The 20,922-nt window shown below is 44.6% G+C and overlaps 1 protein-coding gene across 1 annotated transcript; it reads right to left on the reverse strand.

Moving 5' to 3' along the window:
• Positions 1–8,006: 8,006 nt before the first annotated feature.
• On the reverse strand, positions 8,007–18,400 carry ATP6V1G1 (ATPase H+ transporting V1 subunit G1). Its single transcript, XM_061163335.1, has 3 exons — positions 18,219–18,400; positions 12,095–12,195; positions 8,007–8,813 (listed from the first exon to the last, which is right to left on the reverse strand). Exons 1-3 carry the CDS (start codon positions 18,298–18,300, stop codon positions 8,640–8,642), a joined length of 357 nt encoding a protein of 118 aa, XP_061019318.1. The 5' UTR covers positions 18,301–18,400; the 3' UTR covers positions 8,007–8,639.
• Between the last annotated feature and the right edge of the window lie 2,522 nt (positions 18,401–20,922).

Raw genomic sequence — 20,922 nt, forward strand, 5'->3', positions numbered from 1 at the left:
GCCTCCTTCCCTGAGGTTTCTGTGGACAGCTTATGGACGGATGAGGTACACTGTGCATTTATACAAACGGGAACCTGTTTTATTCTTGCTTTTTCTTTCAGCCACGTTCCTTGGCATTCACCTCATTCCAGAACACTCCACTCTGTCTGGTTTCTTTTTAGGCAAAGTAAACATCTTGGATCTTTTATGTCTTGCTCAGTGGTGCCCAGAACAATGCGTGCCGCTCCGCACACACACAGAGGGTACATAAGACACTTCCATATTTTGTAGGTTGTGTGTGTCACTCAGTCGGGCTCTTTGTGACCCCATATACTGTATCCCACCAGGTCCTCTGTCCCTGAAATTCTCCAGACAAGAATACTGGAGTTGGTTGCCATTTCTTTCTCCAGAGAATCTTCCAGACCCAGGGATTGAACCAGCGTCTCCTGTGCTGCAAGTGGTCTCCTGCATTGCAGGCAGATTCTCTACCAGCTGAGCCACCAGTTCAGTTCAGCCACTCAGTCATGTCCGACTCTTTCGACCCCATGAACTGCAGCACGCCAGGCCTCCCTGTCCATCACCAACTCCGGGAGTCCACCCAAACCCATGTCCATTGAGTTGGTGATGCCATCCAACTATCTCATCCTCTGTAGTCCCCTTCTCCTCCTGCCCTCAATCTCTCCCAGCATCAGGGTCTTTTCAGATGAGTCAGCTCTTCGCATCAGGTGGCCAAAATATTGGAGTTTCAGCTTCAAAATCAGTCCTTCCAATGAACACCCAGGACTGGTCTCCTTTAGGATGGACTCTGTCCGGTTTCTTTTTAAGGGGGTACATAAGACACTTCCATATTTTGTAGATGTGTGTGACCGGGGAAGCTCTGTCTTGTAGGAACAGAGCTATTTTCCCCTTGCCCCTCCCAGCGGTGGGCATGTCAGGGGTTCCCGCTCTTCCTCACAGCCTTCCTCACGTGGTCATAGCCACCATGCTATGTACATGCCACAGCCTGCATATCTACAGGTGGCCTTGCTGAGTCAGAAAACAGAAACTGCCAAATTGCTAGGGGCCCCTCAGATCACAGGACCTACTTGGCTTTGGGCTCTGCCAGAGGCAAAGGAGTGCCTAAGGACACGAGCAGTGACTAAGGAATAAAGCGGCGGATGCTGCCCTCGTTCACCAGGCAGGTGAGGATCCAGGAAGTAGGCTACTGAAAATGAAGTTCGTTCGTTTATTCATCAACAGATAGACATCAGGTGTGTGCGGAGTGGCACGCATGGTTCTGGGCACCACTGAGCCAGACATACAAGATCCAAGATGTTGACTTTGCCTAAATTCTTTAAGCATGTGTAGGGGCATGAGAGCAAGCGTCATGGAATGCTGGAGCTTTCCTACCTGCTGGTAGGATATTGAAAGGGAACCTTGGACCCGTGTGTGGCCTGGTCACCATCTAACTAACTCCTGCCTCTTAGCAAGGCCTGCCTTCACGAAGCCAGATACTGTCCTCCTGCCCTTTCTGCCGGGCTCCCTTCACTCTGCATTCTCACTGCTCCTTGTTCCAGCTTGAACTTATATGTTGACACATCATCTCCCTTGCTAGGGAAGCACAGAAGACGTGGCCCTTTGGAACTGCCTGACTAGGCTCCACCACTCACTGGCGTGTGAACTTGCACGGGCCAGTTCCCCTCTCTGAGCTCCAGTTCCCTCATTTATAAAAGAATATCTGCTAAATAGAGAGGTTTTAAGAATTAAGTGAAATGATGAGGTGCTTAGCAGGAAGTGCTCAGTAAAAGTGAACTGAATTTCTGGGCAATTCTTTTGCATCTCCAAAACCACAGCACGTGGCAAGGCCTGGCACTCCGGTGTGAGGGAACGGGGCTCCATGGAGAATGGAGAAAGATGAATGAAATCCAGTGCGTACGTGCTTAATCATGTCCAAGTCTCTGCAACCCCATGGACTGTAGCCCGAAAGGCTCCTTTGTCCACAGGATTTTCCAGGCAAGAATACTGGAGTGGGTTGCTACTTCCTCCTCCAGGGGATCTTCCCAACCCAGGGATCGAACCCATAACTCTTGCGTCTCCTGCATTGGCAGGCAGATCCTTTACCACTGCGCCACCTGGGAAGTCCAAAATCCAATGAAATCCAGTGAAAGGTGACTAATAACCTCTGAAAACCCTAAGCTCCAAGAACACAGACCCATCTCTCAGTTCCTCCTACACCCATGCTGTCTCACTTTCAGTTCTCGGTGGTTCCATCCTTCTCCTTCTGGGAGAGATGCCTCCGACCTCGTCCCCACCTCCTGGCCTGGTTAACGGACGCATTCTCAGACCGCAGCTGAAAGGGCCCTTCTTGGAGCCCTTTCCAGCCCCCCGTTCTCATAGTCACTCTTGCTTAATCTGTGGCCACACCTAGCACACACTATGGTCATTGTTCAAGATCCCCTTTCCCAAAAAGAGAATCAACCTTCGGGGCACAGGGCTGTTTCTGCCCATGCTCAAAAGCTGGCCCCCAGTAGGGTTACACATATCTGAACTGGTTGGTGAATGAATGGCTATGAATGAAATCATCAGGGCTTCAACTACAGATAAATCCAGATAACCACAAACCCCAGCCAAAGCCACCCTTACTCAGCATTTGCCCCATTCTGTTCCATCCTGTGGGCGAGAGTTACAGGCCCGTGTCTTAAGGCCAGCTGCCAACTATCTGGCAACGTTGGTGAAGCAAGAAGGAAAGAACTTCTCAGCCTGGCAGAATTTTCACATGTGGCAGCAGACAGGACGGGAGCGCACCTCAGAGCCATGGGATGAGTAAGTAAAAAGGCACACATCAAAAATTAGATCTTGTTTTTGGAACTGGTCTGCCAGTTGTAGAGTCACTGACTTTCTCTTTTAGAAACGCATCGCTTTTGAAACACGGCCATGGGCTGAACACACTGACCTAAATCATATAGCAATTCATGCTTGACGTCAGACAGACTTGGGTTCAAGTCTTGGGCTTGGCCACTCATTAGAGCTCTCTGAAAAAGTATTTCCACAAGCATGTCCCACAGAAAGTTTTATTGCTCCTGGCTCCACTACATTGATTTCAGATCCTGAGTCACATCCCTCAGTGAGTTCTCTGCTACAAGATACACATGGGAGAGCTTGGGACTAGACACACCACCATCCTTGTTGGCAGTGTGCAGAGTTAGACAAGTCATATGCTATCTGTCAGGAAACTGGGTCAAAACCAGAAGAGATACTTTGAATTTCCGTCAGAAGGCTGCCAGTCACCCGAGGTGTCAGGCATCTGTCTGTACACTGTGGGTAAGAGGCAAGTGCACGGACAGGTACAAAGGGAATGAGGCGGGGCAGGGCCTGAAAAGGGAGAACTGGTATCTGGGTGGGTAGGGGAGGGGAGGGAAAGGCAATTGAAGGGGACCAGGGTTTTAACTAGAAATTTCAACTGTCCTGTCTTCATCATTTTAAAAACCCTGTAAGTCATAGTAGACAACCCAATCGTGATCTCAGAACCACCAGCCTAGTTTCTGTTCTGTTCTTATCTTCAACAGCTGTCATCTAAAATGCTGCCTCTCAACCCTTTGTAAGTTATTTTCAAAAAAGAAAAAAAAGGAATTGTCTGTCCCGACTCTCCAAGCCCATTCATTCCCATCTCCACAGACATGGCCTTGAATTCACACTTGACTCAGGAGCCACTGTCATTTGAAATTTCTTAAAAGCCAAAGAAGATAGATGTTGACATGATCCGGCAGCATTCTCTCCCTGAATTACTGACCAGATCTTTCAATAAACAATGTGCTTCTCCTGCTCCTAAAGATCTGCCCACAAGATACCTCATTTTACTGGGCTTCACCTCTGAGCTTCAGAGATAGTACCTTTACTTCCCCCACAATTGAAGGTTTATGGCAACTCTGTGTCAAGCCAAGTCCATTGGCACCATTGTTCCAATAGCATTTGCTCACTTCATGTCTGTGTCACACTTTGGTAATTCTCGTACTATTCCAAACTTTTGTGTTATATTTGTTACGGTGATCATCTCTGATGTTACTGTTGTTTTGGGGTGTTAAGAACCAGGCCCATATAAGATGGCAAAATTGATAAATATGTGTCTTGATGGTTCCACTGGACGGGTGTTCCCTATCTATCCCTCTCCTTGGACTTCTCTATTTCCCCAAGACACAATATTGAAATTAGGCAGGTAAATAACCCTACAGTGGCCTCTTAAGTATTCACATGAAAGGGGGAGTTGCATGTCTGTCGTTTTAAGTCAAAACCTAGGAAAGATTAAGATTAGTGAGGAAGACATGTTTGAAAGCCAAGATAGGCCAAAAAAAGTTCTTAAAGAAAATGAAAAGTGCTACTCCAATGAACACACGAATTGATAAGAAAACAAAGCAGCCTTACTGCTAATTGGAGAATGCTGCTGCCTTTTTTTTTTTTTTTGACCATGCTGCTTTCGGGATCTCAGTTCCCTGACCACGGATGGAACCCGGGTCCCCCCTGCAATGGAAGTGCAGAGTCCAAACCACTAAACCACCAGGGAATTCCCTGGAGAGAGTTGGGAGTGGTCTGGATAGAAGATCAGCCCTTAAACCAAAACCTAATCCAGAGCAAGGCCTTAACTCTGTCATTCTGTGAAGGATGACAGAGGTGAGGAAGCTGCAGAAGAAAACCTTGAAGCTAGTGGAGACCGGTTCATGTGGTTTAAGGAAGGAAGCCATCTCCATGATATATGAATTGTTGATGTAGAAGCTGTAGTAGAAGATATGGGTGAGATAATGAGTGAAGGTGGCTACACTAAACACTAAACAACAGATACTGAGTGTGGACAAAACAGCCTTTTGTTGGAAGAAGATGCCACCTAGGACTTTCATAGCTAGAGAGGCCAGTGCCTGGCTTCAAATCTTCAAAGGACGGGTTCTCTCTTATCAGGGGCTAATGCAGCTGGTGACTTAAAAGTTGAAGCCAGTTGTTCAATGACCATTCTAGAAATCCTAGGACCCTTGAGAATTGTGCTGCATCTACTCAGCCTGTGCTCTATAAATGGAACAACAAAGTCTGGGCGACAGGTTTGTTTACAACATGGTTTACTCAATATTTTAAACCCACTGTTCAGGCCTACTGCTCAAGAGAAAACAGAGGTCTTTCAAAATATTACTGCTCGTTGATAGTTCACATGGTCACTGGCCGGCATGGAGGAAGCTACTGTTAGTAGTTGTAGCAGAGAGAGTTTTACTCACCAAATAACCACAGGTGGCTTATTTCTTAGCCTCCCTAGCAGTCACGTTGGCTCCTGTGACTGACGCACATAAAGGAGCTGAAAACAATTGTTACCTATTATTTCGGGACCAAAGCACAGAAGAGCTGGTGTCTGTTTGCTAACTTTTTCTTCCCTTGTCTCAGGGATCATGGAAGCCATGTGCTAAAATGATAGAGCCACAAAGTGGACGTAATCTGAATCAATATGTCATCATATGGAGGAGAGCTGCCTGGTCCCTGAACCTGTGTCAAACGTTATAAAAAATAAAAATAAATCTTTTGTTGTATTAAGCCATTGAGACTTCAGAGACCATCCAATCTGTACCATTAAGAGCTATTATTACTTATAATCAAGCATGATCAGGATAAGAAAAGAAGCAAATTCTAGAAAATTAGGGAATACTTGTTGAGTGCCTGCGTCCCAGGAATTGTGTGCTACGTTCAGTAATTCTGTTGTTGCTGTTAAGGGGTTGTCGGCTGGGTGGTTTTGGCGCCCAGGGGACATGTGACAATGTCTGGAGGTATTTTTGGTCATTATACTGAAGGAGTACTACTGGTAGCCAGTGGGTGCAGAGCAAGGACACTGCTGAACATCCTGGTAGGTAAGTGTACTAAAAGTAACTCTCCCACAGCCGAGACCTTCCGAGATAGTCGCTATTAACCACCAGTCATCCGCTTTGCATCTGGAAATACAGGCACGTGTTTTGCTTTTCATGCTCAACGAGAACAAACCACACTGTTCTGCATGTGCGTCTTGAGGTTTGTTCTACATCAGAACCAACATATCTGCCTGTCTTTGAGGTTGAAGAACCTACCAGATGCTAATTTCTCAAGTCTCGCCTTCAAAGGGAAATTTATTTTTGGTCACACCTCCCAGCTGGCACGCAGGACCTTAGTCCCCTGACCAGGGATCAAAGCCACACCACCTGCATTAGAAGTGTGGAGTCTTAACCACTGGACCACCAAGTAAGTCCCCAAAGGGAAATTTTTTAAAATGTTACTCCTGGCCCAACTCCGAGAGACCAGCTCCACTGCCTGAGAGGGGTTGGAGCAGGCACCATTTTTGCTGGGTACAATCAAGGTTGACAGCCAAGATTGCCAATCTCTTGGCCTCGAGACCCCTCAGGGACCTTGCTCCACCCAGAACATCTTCTCCAGTCTCCCTCCTTCTGTCCCCTCACCCACAAGCATTTAAACCTGCCATCACCTTCCTCAAACCACCTCCCCCATCAGCCACTGGGCACCCCTTTCCTCTCTCTCCTTACAGCCACGTATTTCTCGGCTCTCTTTACATTCATTCTTCAATCTCTTTAGGCTCCTGTTCCTCAGGTCACCAAGCTCTGTTCATGTCTGATCTCATCCTCTCCAAGAGCCTAGATTACACCCCTTTTGCTTGTTATGTTAGTGACATTCAGCAGTTAACTGGAAGGTTAAGTGTCAAGCAGTCAGGTAAGTACAACCCTACAGATTCAGGGTGAAAATACTGGTGGACACCAAGCTGAAGACACTGGGTCTTAACTAGTGAACACAGATGTTCCTCAGTAGTCCTCCAGTTTGGGAAATCTGTATCTGTTTGGGAAATCTGTATCTGCAGTTAGGCAGAGGCTTGGAGTTGCTCTCCTTAACAATACCAGGAGTAAAGCCGCAACAAATCCAGGTACCGTTTGGGACACATTAGTTAGGATGGAGGTGCTTATCAGATGTCAAAGCAAAGCATCAAATAAGCAATCCGAGAATTCTGAGTTCAGGGGAGGTAAGTTGGAGATATAAATTTGGGTCTTCAATATAGATGTTATTAAAGCCACGAAATGTAGATGGTCTCAACAAGGAAGAGGATGTAGAGACATCCAAGAACAAGACTTCAGGAAAAAAGGGAGGAACCAGCAAGAAACTGGAAAGCAAGGCAGCACACTCCTGCAAAATGGAGGCTGAGAAAATGGCTCGAGAAGAACAGTCAACCCTGTCCCATGATAATGAAGGTCAGGCAGGCAGAGGATGGGACCCCCATCTGATCAGCACCGCTCACCTGACAAGGAGTTACTGGAATGCTTGAACACTAAAAAATAGGAAAGCTCATATACAAAGTTCTTATGAGGAACTCTATAAAGGGGCCAACAACTGGAGACGGAAGTGCCCAGAGAACAAACCATCCAGAGCAAACAAAAATAATACATTTTTAAAAGGTCATCTAATTCTCCTGTAGTTTTGGAATGATGTTCTTTCAGTTGTCTCCACCTACCAAAAATTACCTTGCCCGCCAAAGACTGTCGGCTTATAGTGGGTTGGTGGTGGTGGTGGTGGTGTAGTTGCTAAGTTGTGTCCAACTCGTACGACCCCATGGACTATAGCCCACCAGGCTCCTCTGTCCACGGGATTCTCCAGGCCAGAATACGAAAGTAGGTTGCCATTACCATCTCCATTACAGTGGGTTGGGGGCATTTAATTCTTAAGAGCTAGTGTGAAGTGACCTTAGCCCACCAGTAGGGGAATGTGACTGACACCCTGACCAAGGCTGCCCCAGGACGGGGTGCTCTAGAGAAAAGGCCAACTTCAGATTTACTGATTGACTGCTGTTTTTCAAACAGGGCTGCTGGATGAAATCACCAGTGATTTCCTTCCTGCTAAGGTGCATGCCATGAATATTTTCTCAGTATGCACGCAAATGTGTGCATATGTACTAACAAATGTACTAACCTAACCTAACTTCCTTAGTGAAATTCTGCAGAACACCTGGGTCAAAGCACGTTTTGCATTATCAAAGAGGATACAGCTGAGAGGAGGGAACGCAGACAGTCTTTACTTTTCAGTGATTATCAGTACAACATCAGTACACCAAGTAGTAACATGTAACAAGTTAGTGAACTCTACCATCTAGTAAGTTTGAGTAAGAGAAACTAAGAGCAGCCCAACACTAGGACCCATTATTCTAATCCTTGGCTGGAAAGGACTATTTTAAGGCTGGCTGCTGTTTCATGTGGGTTACAAATAACTATTTACTACTTTTTCATAGATAAAGCCCCTGACCTTCAAGAAAGATTTAGGGAAAAAAACATTTTAATCCCTTTCTTTCTTAAGAAAATTGGGTTTTTAAAAACTATCTAAGAAAGAAAAAGTCAGTGTTGATAATATCCTGCTTGAGTGAAAAGGCATAGAAAACACACAACATATATCCATTAAATTTCTAAGAAATATGAGGTAAAAAGATACAATCTTTGGATAAGCTCTAAGCCTGTACAAAGAATCTACGTTTGTGATTCTGCAAAAAGTGAAGGGACCTACTATATAATGTACAGAAATAATTTAATGCCTTTTCGTAAGATATAACTCAAGCCTTGCTAAATGAAACCTCATGTTCCATGAAGGCATTCAAAACGCCAATCCACGGAACAGGCACTTTTCTTCTCCCTCTATCCATTTATGCGGTAGTTCTCATGGATTTCTGGCCGGATGTCGCAGACAAAGGCCAAGAGGTTATCCAAGACTTCATCCCTATTCTGCCGGAAGTAGGTCTGAAGGATGGTCATCTTCTCCTGGGTGTCCTTCTCTACTTCAGTGCTGCAACTGCCATGGGATCCCAGAGCCTGGATTCAGGGAATGACAACAGAGGGAACATCAGGATGAACATTTAATAAGCAGCTTTCTGATTTTTTAATAAGCAGCTTTCTGACCAACCCAAACAGCATACTAAAAAGCAGAGATATTACTTTGCCAACTAAGGTCCATCTAGTGAAACCTATGGTTTTTCCAATAGTCATGTATAGATGTGAGAGTTGGACTATAAAGAAAGCTGAGCACCAAAGAATTGATGCTTTTGAACTGTGGTGTTGGAGAAGCCTCTTGAGAGTCCCTTGGACTGCAAGGAGATCCAACCAGTCCATCCTAATGGAAATGAGTCCTGAATATTCACTGGAAGGACTGATGCTGGAACTCCAATACTTTGGCCACCAGATGCGAAGAACTGACTCATTGGAAAAGACCCTGATGCTGGGAAAGATTGAGGGCAGGAGAAGGGGACAACGGAGGGTGGGATGGTTGGATGGGCATCACCAACTTGGATGGACGAGTTTGAGCAAGCTCCGGGAGTTGGTGATGGACAGGGAAGCCTGGGGTGCTGCTCATGGGGTCACAGAGTCAGACACAACTGAGCGACTGAACTGACTGACTTCTGACGAAACCCAGTTACAATCATGAATATAAATAAGCAGCAGCAGGAAATGTAACACTGTGACCAAAGAGCATGTGAGAAGTCAGCGTTCCCGTGGTTTGTGGGAGCATAGGCTAATACAGTCACTTGGGTGGCTGACTTTTCAACACTGAACAAAAGGTAAACAAACTGCACAGCATTTCCACTGCTGGGAAATTATCCCAGAGAGGGACACAGTCACATCTCTCCAGAGTCTGATGTGCAGCCTTAACCAGAGACTGGAATGAACCTGAAGACCCAACAACTGAGGCCTGGTGGTTAGTATTATCTCCTAGTGCAGTTTTAAAAGGGAGATTTTTGTGGTATTTAAAAAAAAACAATTCTTAAAAAGCAACACTCAGTTCAATTCAGTCACTCAGTCATGGACGATTCTTTGCCACCCAGTGAACCGCAGCACACCAGGCCTCCCTGTCCTTCACTAATTCCCGGAGTTTACCCAAACTCATGTCCATTGACTCGGTGATGCCATCCAACCATCTCATCCTCTGTTGTCCCCTTCTCCTCCTGCCCTCAACCTTTCCCAACATCAGGGTGTTTTCATATGAGTCAGCTCTTCACATCAGGTGGCCTAAGTACTGGAGTTTCAGCTTCAAAATCAGTCCTTCCAATGAACACCCAGGACTGATCTCCTTTAGGATTTACTAGTTGGATTTGGCAGTCCAAGAGACTCTCAAGAGTCTTCTCCAACACCACAGTGCAAAAGCATCAATTCTTCGGCGCTCAGCTTTCTTTATAGTCCAACTCTCACATCCATACATGACCACTGGAAAAACCATAGCCTTGACTAGACGGACCTTTGTTGACAAAGTAATGTCTCTGCTTTTTAACACTAGGGAGATCCAATTTAGGAGGAATATACAGTTTTACTATGACTAGTTAATGTTTTAGCACTTCAGCAGTGGACTCACAAGTATTATGAACACATGACATCTGTTCATTCAAATATAAACATTCTAGAAGAATACACAAGAAACTGTCACCAGTGGTTATCTCTGAAGAGGGCTACAGGTCTGGGTGAGAGGGGAACTATCCTCTCACTGTTGCTGTTTTATTGCTTGAAATTTTGGTGAACAGATGTCTTACCTCTTCAGTTTCCATTTACAATTTCACACAGACTGATAGATAAACTTTCATTTACTGTCTTCTCATTGTTAACTGTTGCACCTACTTTAACAGACCGTGACCCATCAGGTTCTTAAGGCATCCCTTTTTTTTGTGCCCAACCCTTTCCAACGCCTAAGCTGCTGTTGCCTCATTACATATGTTAGTAATTATATTCCTTCACTCAAAGAGGTTCAAGTGAACAGGCAGAGATTCAAACCTAGGGCTGTTCATACTATCACTGTTCATATTATAGGAATACCTTAGAGCATTTCATGATGGTTGGCTCAGGTGCTTACCCATATTTTACAAGTCCATAATCCTTACTCAATGGGGGGTGGGGGGGTGGAAGTCCACTACTCTATTCTATGAATATGTAAACTATACGGCAAGCCCCACAAGTCTCAAAAGTGAAGCAGTTACAATGGAATACTGCTAGAAAAACGCAGCGCTCATGCTTACAAATGTAACAGAGACCATCTCTGTAAGCAATGGCAGCATCAATGCAAAAATAGGACAAGATGGCTGCCCCTATTTCTACACTGTCTTGTGGGCAGTCTGACAATTTACAGCACAAAATTCATGAGTCAGAGACCCAGACCCATTTTAAGTTTAAATAGCAGTCACTGCCCAGTGCAAAGATGAACAAAACTTTGTCTACCTACTAAGAGAGAGGCATGACCCTTTAATCGCTGGACTTGGACCTGGGAGAGTGTGTACCTGGATCTAGTAGTCCATAATGTAGAACTTGAGAAGGAAGCCCATAAAGGCAGAGAGGAGATGGAGGTAGCCCTGAGAGCATTATTTAAGCTCATGGATCAAAATTAAATCAGTCATTACCTGGGTTTCCAATCATGTAGGTCAACAAATTCCACTTTGCTTAAACCAGCTTGAACTGTTTCCTATTATCTGTATCCAAAAGTTCAGATGGAGGTTCTTTTCTCTACAAAGCCTCTTCCACCCTTTACCTTTTCCAGAATTTCCCCTGCTTCCTCCGTACCTTCTGTGATCTGTTTTTGTACTATTATTATACGCATCACGTGCAACGTGGTCTAGCCTCTATTGGTCATTTACTATGCATACTAAACTAAAGCGGAACTCCATGAAATTCATGTTTATGACCATCGAAGTCCTCTTCAGTTGTCCATTTGCTTGACTTCTATTTTATTTATTACTGAGTGTCCCTGACCACCAGACTGTAAGCTAAGGACCATGTCTATTTCTGTTCACAGCAGATCCTCTGCATCTGGCACACATTTACTCTCCAAAGATATTTAATATATATTAAATAACATATATCTCCATAAAGTCATCTATATTTAATATCTAATTATATTAATAATTTCATTATTTATTTGAGTGAAGACTAGAATTCAAATGTTAAAAACTAATCATCCTGAGGGATTCAGCGTAAGCATCCAAAAACCCAGTTTTCAAATTTTTACCAGAATCAGAATCGCGGAGCTATGCTGAATATTTTGGGAGCCTAAGAGGAAAAGGAGGGGAAGGAAGCCTCAGGAAACTAAGGCAATAATAATGAAAATTAACTGGACCCACCGCAGCTTCCTTGGCCTTGAACTCCTTCTCCCTCTGCAGGCGGTACTGTTCAATTTCAGCCTGGGCTTCTTCTTTGGCCTGCTTCAACCTCCGGTTCTTTCCTGTTTTCAAAGGAAGTGGTTAAGAGAGGAGCAGAAGAGGAAGCAGAGACTGAGATGGTAATTCTAACCATAAACAGTGACAAAAGTTTAAAAATACAGTCTCAAGAGACACGTGTAGGGAAGAGGGAGAAAGGGAATTGAGAGCTAACCAATAGTACAGGTTCCTGCCTCCTGTACTTGACTAGACTATACTTCACTGGGAAGTGAATCGATAAAAAGGACCACCTTCTATACGAACAGACTGTAAAAATGATGCAAGAAACTTTGGAATGTGTCAGACTATTTTCTCAACCTCAACTACCAAGAATCAACATAAAATGGGCGACATGAGCCATCTGGGGAATTCTCTCCATGAGAAGTAAACATCTAAGTATGCTGCTGATTACAATCGGAGCTTGGCTTAGAAGCTTACCGAGGAGGCTAATATGCTCCCAAAGGACATCAACCTAAACTGTAACTAATGAAACAGATGATGTAATATTGGAAACTAATATCCATGCCTGTGCATAAGGAAATAAGCAAGGAAACTGGTTCTGAGAAGGAATTCTTCTCAGATGTGGAGTACTGGACATAAAACTGCACAAACATCTAAGTGAAGAAACACAGAGGCTCTGGTTTCTAGAAGAGCATAGTTTTAACAGACAGCTGGAAAAATTCTCTAGCTTCTGTCAGAGTCTTTAAGAAAATGGACGACAAGATCAGTAGGTTTCTCTGTCCAAACTTCTCAGATACACAAATTGGTGGGGGGTGGGGGGGTCCTAGGCAATCAATCTGAACACTTATTTAATTCAGAGTGAAAGACATTCTGCATCTTAAAAGCAAGCTGTTGGGAGGGCAGCTCGAGAGAGAGGGAATGTATGTACACTTAGAGCTGATTCATGCTGTTGTACAGCAGAAACCAACACAACATTGTAAAACAATTATCCTCCAATTAAAATTTTTAAAAGAATTAAAAAATAAAAGAAAGCTGTGATAATCCATTGCATATCAACTGCCTAAATCCCGCACAGTCCATGTAGATGACTGAAACTGAATTTAACCTTCCACCTCCTGATCTTGCCTGAGAAATCCCAGGGACAGAGGGGCCTAGCAGGCTACAGTCCATGGGGTTGCAAAGAGTCAACCACCACTTAGCGACTAAACCACAACAATTAACAACAGAATTTTAGACTGGTGATAACCCCATGACATTAATACTAAATGAGGCTAGTCTAAAATAACCAAAAGGTAGGTCTAAGCCCCTCAAGGAGTATTTCTCCAGGTATGTATTTTCTCCAGTACTCTTTAGGGCCCACCATTTAGGGCCCCCTCCAGCCCACCTCCTCCGAGAACTTCCAGATGTTCAAGTTGGTTTTAGAAAACGCAGAGGAACCAGAGATCAAATTGCCAATATCGGCTGGATCATCAAAAAAGAAAGTTCCAGAAAAACATCTATTTCTGCTTTATTGACTACGCCAAAGCCTTCGACTGTGTGGATCACAATAAACTGTGAAAACTCTGAAGCAGATGGGAATACCAGACCACCTGACCTGTCTCTTGAGAAACCTGTGTGCAGGTCAGGAAGCAACAGTTAGAACTGCACATGGAACAACAGACTGGTTCCAAATAGGAAAAGGAGTACGTCAAGGCTGTATATTGTCACCCTGCTTATTTAACTTATATGCAGAGTACATCATGAGAAACACTGGGCTGGAAGAAGCACAAGCTGGAGTCAAGATTGCCGGGAGAAATATCAATAACCGCAGGTATGCAGATGACACCACCCTTATGGCAGCAAGTGAAGAGGAACTAAAAAGCCTCTTGATGAAAGTGAAAGAGGAGAGTGAAAAAGTTGGCTTAAAGCTCAACATTGAGAAAACTAAGATCATGGCATCTTGTCCCATCATCTCATGGGAAAAAGATGGGGAGACAGTGGAAACAGTGTCAGACTTTATTTTTCTGGGCTCCAAAATCACTGCAGATGGTGACTGCAGCCATGAAATTAAAAGACGCTTACTCCTTGGAAGGAAAGTTGTGACCAACCTAAAAGCAGAGACATTACTTTGCCAACAAAGGTCCGTCTGGTCAAGGCTATGGTTTTTCCAGTGGTCATGTATGGATGTGAGAGTTGGACTGTGAAGAAAGCTGAGCGCTGAAAAATTGATGCTTTTGAACTGTGGTGTTGGAGAAGACTCTTGAGAGTCCCTTGGACTGCAAGGAGATCCAACCAGTCATCCTGAAGGAGATAAGTCCTGGGTGTTCATTGGAAGGACTGATGCTGAATTTGAAACTCCAATACTTTGGCCACCTGATGCAAAGAGTTGACTCGCTGGAAAAGACCCTGATGCTGGGAAGGATTGGGGGCAGGAGAAGAGGACGACAGAGGATGAGATGGCTGGATGGCATCACTGACTCGACAGGCATGAGTGTGAGTAAACTCCCGGAGTTTGTGATGGACAGGGAGGCCTGGCATGCTGTGATTCATGGGGTCGCAAAGAGTCAGACACGACTGAGCGACTGAACTGAACTGAACAAGCCCACCTCTACCCCATTACTCCACATGCCATTCCCCTCATCAGCTATACATTCAAGGCCAACAAAGCCAAGATTATTTCCTAAAGCAACAGATTCTAACTTGGCCTGAGTATTACACAGTAGCTCCACATTTTCACAATACCCCTTGCAATTACCCAACTCCCACGGCTCCCCAAATTAATTACTTAAGGTAACCATTCTCTTGCTACTGTTGTTCAGGCACTCAAGTCATGTTTGACTCTCTGCAAGTCCATGGACTGCAGCACACCAGACTTCCCTGTCCTTCACCATCTCCTGGGGTTTGCACAAACTTGTGTTCACTGGGTCAGTGATGTCATCCACCATCTCATCCTCTGTACTCTCCTCCTCCTCCTGCCTTCAATCTTTCCTGGCATCAGTGTCTTTTCCAATGAGTCAGTTCTTCATATCAGGTGACCCAAGTATTGGAGCTTCAGCATCAGTCTTTCCAATGAGTAACAGGGTTAATTTCCTTTAGGATTGACTGGTTTGATCTCCGTGCTGTCCAACGAACTCTCAAGAGTCTTCTCCAGCACCACAGTTCAAAGGCATCAATTTTTCGGCGTTCAGCCTTCTTTATGGTCCAACTCTCACATCCATACATGACTACTGGAAAAACCACAGCTTTGACTAGACAAAGTAATCTCTGCTTTTTAATACGCTATCTAGGTTTGTCATTGCTTTTCTTCCAAGGAGCAAGTGTCTTTTAATTTCATGAAAGCAGTCCCTGTGCACAGTGATTTTGGAGCCCAAGAAAATAAAAGTCTGTCACTGTTTCCATTGTTTTCTGATCTACTGGCCATGAAGTGGTGGGTCTGGAAGCCATGATCCTAGTTTTTTGAGCGCTGAGTTTTAAGTGAGCTTTTTCACTTTCCTCTTTCACCTTCATCAAGAGGCTCTTTAATTCCTCTCCACTTTCTGCCATAAGGGTGGTGTCATCTGCCTATCTGAGGTTATTGATATTTCTCCCAGCAATCTTGATTCCAGCTTGTGATTCATCCAGCCCAGCATTTCACATGATGTGCTCACATGTAAGTTAAATAAGCAGAGTGACAGTATACAGACTCAATGTATCCCTTTCTCAATATTGAACCAGTCTGTTGTTCCATGTCAGGTTCTAACTGTTGAAGATCCAGTTTTCCCCACAGCCAGTCCCTCCCATCAGGAAGCTTGCACAAAGCTCTTATCCTCATCCAGTAGAGGGCAAACAGAATGAAAACCACAATCAAAGAAAACCATTCTTTGCCTGTCAGTAAACATCTTCATAGTTCAATTTTGATTGGCTTCTCAGAAAACAAAAAAATATTTGAGAAGGAAATAATTTCTTTTAAGTCTGGTTTTTTTTTTTTGAGGGCCTTACATTTAGAGGCCAGCATTTTCACTCCAATGACACAATGATTTCATGAAAAATTGGGCTGGACCATTTTACCGCATCATGTATTGTCTCTTTCCAATTCCTAACTGGGTACGTCAACCACGATTACAGATCAAGAAAAGCAACAACTTTTTTAAATTGTAGGTCTTAATAATTCTATTCCTAGCTACTGCAAATCCTGAGATGTATTAGACATAAATTCACTCCTTTAAAACAAATTCTTTCCATCACTATGTAATAGCTACCAGAAACAGGCAAGTCCCTGCACCAGGCCTGACAGGAAAAAGGAAGGTGTAAATCATGACCCCTCCTTCCAAGGCACTCAATCATTCTTTTTTTTTTTTTTTTTTTCCCATTTATTTTTATTAGTTGGAGGCTAATTACTTTACAATATTGTAGTGGTTTTTGTCATACATTGACATGAATCAGCCATGGATTTACATGTATTCCCCATCCCAATCCCCCCTCCCTCAATCATTCTTAACCATATGGCAAGTAATTGTTCCTGCACTTTCCCCAAATATTCTCACACACTTCCCAACAGATACAACTTCTATTGCTTATGATCCATCAGAAGACACACTCTGAAAAGTCATTCTGGAAATAACTCATCAAGGGCATGATGAGAATAGTCCATGAGGATCACAGAACTTTCCAGTCACCAGAGCCAGAATAGAAGATTTCTTCCTATCTCCAGTCCCCTCAAAAAAAGCTCTTTTAATGAAATACAAAGTATCACATGACCCCTAATTGAGAAAGTACCAGAACCAGGCTTGAGTATGGGTGAAGAGTGTAAATCTTATGGTTTAAAAAAAAAAAAAAAAAAATCAAGAGAATACTGAGATTACCAGTTTTTGGTATTTTTACCCCAGCTACGTTGTTCCCCAGGGTATGGCCATATCATTTTTCTCTGGGTCCCAACGTTCCCATGGGTAAAATAGGAATCGAAACATCTATCTCGCCAGATGGGAAACTGAGTAAATAAAGTTTAATTAGACACAGTTCCTGTTCTCCAGGAGCTTATTCTAGTAAGTGAGCCATATAAAGAAACAGGTTATTGCACTGTGGTGACAGAAATAGGCACTTGGGGAGGAGGTCTAACCTAGTCTGAGGGGTAAAGACCAAGTTAGGGCAAGTTTCCTGGAACAACTACTGCCTAAATTTTAAGATCTGAAGGAAGACTCTGTGTTTGAGAATAAGGAGAGGCAACTAGGAAGAGGCTTTTCCGATCAGGAACCAACAGTGCAAAGGCCTGAAGGTGGGATCAACCAACCTGTCTTTGAGCAACACCAAAAGAGATTAAAGAAGAAAGCCAGAGCCTGATTCAAAAGCACGTCCTACACCCTCTTAAGGAATTTAGGTTTTATTCTACAGACACTGAAGGTTGGTGACTGTAGGAGGAAATCAGAGTGGCAACTGAGATGAAAGACTCTGACTACAGTGAGAAGAATGAATTGGAGAGGAGGAACTCTCCCACTCAACAATTAGATTCGATCCTCCTATTAAGTTCTTTAGTAACCTCTCATTTCGCAACTCTAGCCCTCCTCTCACCTGCAATTAATCTACCCAATAGCTGCTTCCTTCACTGAGGCTTTGAAAACTGCAATAAGATCACAAATGAACCGTGTACTCCATTTGGCACGTATTAAGGAATTAACGAATTAGGCTGTTACCGCCGTCTCAGAAAACTTGGCGTCCTGGACTAAGATGCTGGATGCAGGGATGGAGAAAAGGGAACAAAGCCTTGCCGAGGGACTAAACATGGCGAATGAGGGAGGGTCTGAGACGTGGCGAAGAGGACTGTTTCCAGACTGGGTAACACGGTAAACGGTGGAGACAACGACTTCCGTTTGGATAGTCCATTTTATTCGCCTCCCAAGCCCTAAGAAGGTCGTCCACCTCTTACTGATTCCACACCCTATCTACTAGCCTTCATCGCAGCTCTCGGGCGACCTACAAGACTTCCAGGGCGAGTCACACAAGCGTCCCCGACTGTATCCATCCCCTCCCCCGCCCACTCCGCAGTTTTTCGGTCCTCATCCACCTACCACCCCTCGCGGCCTGGCCGCAATCCCTGGACTCGCGCCACGCCGGGCTGCCTCAACCCCAAACTCACGCTTGCGGGCCTCGGACACCTTCTCGGCGGCCCGTTTCTCAGCCTGGAGCAGCTGCTGGATGCCCTGCGACTGACTGGCCATGGCTATGGCGATGGCGCCTGCGGCGGCGACTCCGAGGCGGCAGACGACGGCCGGTTCAGCCGAATCTCCCCCTCAGGTCAGCTGATCCAGACGCGCACGAGCTGCGCTTGCGCCCGTCGCCCCGCCCACCGTCACGTGACCTCCATGTCGCGTGTCAGCTGACTGCGCTGGGCGCCCTGCGACTCGGGGCGGGGCAAGAAGCGGGGAGGAGGCGGGAGAGTGGAGTGGGTTGACTGCGCCTGCGCAGCATCTGTCTCCGCTGTCTTCCTGTCTCAAGAGCAAGCTTCGGCCTGGCGTCTCTCTGGTTCCATCTTTGTGGTTGTTCTGTCACGTCGTTATTGTAGTAATCCCTCCCGTTTACAATAAACTTACACTGAGGTCCAGAGAAGGGCCAGGTCAAATCACTTTCTCCTATTCTGCACGCTGCTTTACTCCTTTCACGTTCTGAAACTTTCCTTGGTACTCAGAATATATTAGGAGGCAGGTTAAACTTCTTATCAGGGCTCTTGGGTTGGAATCTGAATCGGGATAGGGAGACTTGGGAGTCACGTGTGCCACTAATCTGTGTGGTTTGAGGAGGGATGAGTTCCCTGTCTGAATCTGAGTTCAGGAAAGGATTCGAGTGTTATCTGTAAATATTTGATGAAGGCGTGCTGCGAACCTAGACTGCGTTTGTACTGAGGCTGCTGAAGAGAGCGAGACACAAGGTCCCTGGTGGAGCGCCCAGATGATGGACAAAAACAGAGTAGGTCAGCTAAATAGAAAGTTACAAACTGTGGTAAAGTAATGAAGGGAAAACACAGGGTGTTCTAGGAAGGAGTAAGGAGAGCGAGTTGACGAGGTGTCTGAAGATGCTTCCACAGAAGTGACATTTAAAATGAGATCAGAAGAATGAGAAGCTAGCCAGGAAAGAATAGTGGGGATGGTGCAGGTGGAGGGTGACTGAAGAAAAAGACCCACATATGTGGATTTGCAGGGAGCAACAAAGACATCTCCCACCACAAATAGGGACATAGGAAGCCAGGGGTTGAGTTTATGATATGACAGTGTCCTAAATGCTTGACAACTCCTTATGGTAAATTAGAAGTAGTGTTATTAACCCCATTTTGTTACTGACCAACTTGCAGCTCAGAGAGGTTAAGTAACTCGCCCAAAGGCAAACCCCTGTTAACTGTACTGAGGGTTAACCCAGTTGCCACTAATGGTAAAGAATCCGCCTGCCAATGCAGAAGATGTAAGAGATGCAGGTTTGATTATCAGATGGAGAAGATACCTTGGAGAAGGGAATGGTAACCCACTCCAGTATTCTTGCCTATAAAATCCAATGGGAAAAGGAGCCTGGCGGGCTACAGTCTATGGGGTCTCAAAGAGTCAAACATGACTGGGGCAAGGGTGTTTGAATCTAGCCAGGTCTACTGAGTGGAACATCTGACCCATTGTGCTCTTCTATGAGAATCTTATGGGCTGTAGGAAAGACCAGGTGATGCACCAAAGAACAGAAGACTTATGTCAGAACTTACAAGTAAAAGCATCTCTCTACTTCAGAAAGAGCTGAATTCCTACCTCATAACAGTTTCATGTGTTAAGTTTCAGTTCAGTCACTCAATCCTGCCCGACTCTTTGAGATCCCAGGGACTGCAGCACTCCAGGCTTCCCTATCCATCAACAACTCCCAGAGTTTACTCGAACTCATGTCCATTGACTTGATGATGCCATCAAACCATCTCATCCTCTGTCATCCCCTTCTCCTCCTGCCTTCAGTCTTTCCCAGCATCAGGATCTTTTCCAATGAGTCAGCTCTTCGAATCAGGTGGCCAAAGTATTGGAGTTTCAGCTTCAGCATCAGTCCTTCCAATGAATATTCAGGACTGATCCCCTTTACGATTGACTGGTTGGATTTCCTGTCAGTCCAAGGGACTCTCAAGAGGCTTCTCCAACACCACAGTTCAAAAGCATCAATTCTTTGGCACTCAGCTTTCTTTATGGTCCGACTCTCACATCCATACATGACTACTGGAAAAACCATAGCTTTGACTAGATGGACATTTGTTGGCAAAGTAATGTCTCTCTCTGCTTTTTAATATGCTGTCTGGGTTGGTCATAGCTTTTCCTCCAAGGAGCAAGTGTCTTTTAATTTCAGGACTGCAGTCACCGTCTGCAGTGATTTTGGAGCAGTGGTAAGTTTAGGAGGGTGGAATTAAAAGAGCTGGATATATATAGATAGAGATGTGATATCTCCCAAACAATAATGCAGAAAGGTTCATGCACTCTGATGTTTATAGCAGCATTATTTACCATTGCCACATGTGGAAATAACCTAAATGCCCATCAACAGATGAATGGATAAAGAAGATGTCTTTTATGTACACAATGGAATACTACTCAGCCATAAAAAGAATGAAATCTTGCTGTTGGCAATAATTTAGGTGGACTTGGAAAGCACTGTGCTTTAGTGAAATAAATCAAAGGGAGAAAGACAAATACTGTATGGTATTACTTATATGTAGAATCTAAGTAATACAACAAACTAGTGAAACGAACAAAAAAGAAAGAAAAAGACTCTCAGATATAGAGAACAGACTAGTAGTTACCATTAGGGAGAAGGGAAGAGAGGTGGGCAAG

Source organism: Dama dama, chromosome 16, assembly GCF_033118175.1.
Source record: "Dama dama isolate Ldn47 chromosome 16, ASM3311817v1, whole genome shotgun sequence".
Taxonomy (NCBI): domain Eukaryota; kingdom Metazoa; phylum Chordata; class Mammalia; order Artiodactyla; family Cervidae; genus Dama; species Dama dama.

Excerpts from the sequence above, each read along its gene's own strand:
- ATP6V1G1 (XM_061163335.1), bottom strand. The coding sequence starts at position 18,300 with ATGGCCAGTCAGTCGCAGGGCATCCAGCAGCTGCTCCAGGCTGAGAAA. Across the intron at positions 12,196-18,218 it reads GGTGTCCGAGGCCCGCAAGC|GAAAGAACCGGAGGTTGAAG; the intron begins GTGAGTTTGGGG and ends CTTTGAAAACAG. Across the intron at positions 8,814-12,094 it reads TCAAGGCCAAGGAAGCTGCG|GCTCTGGGATCCCATGGCAG; the intron begins GTGGGTCCAGTT and ends CCCTGAATCCAG.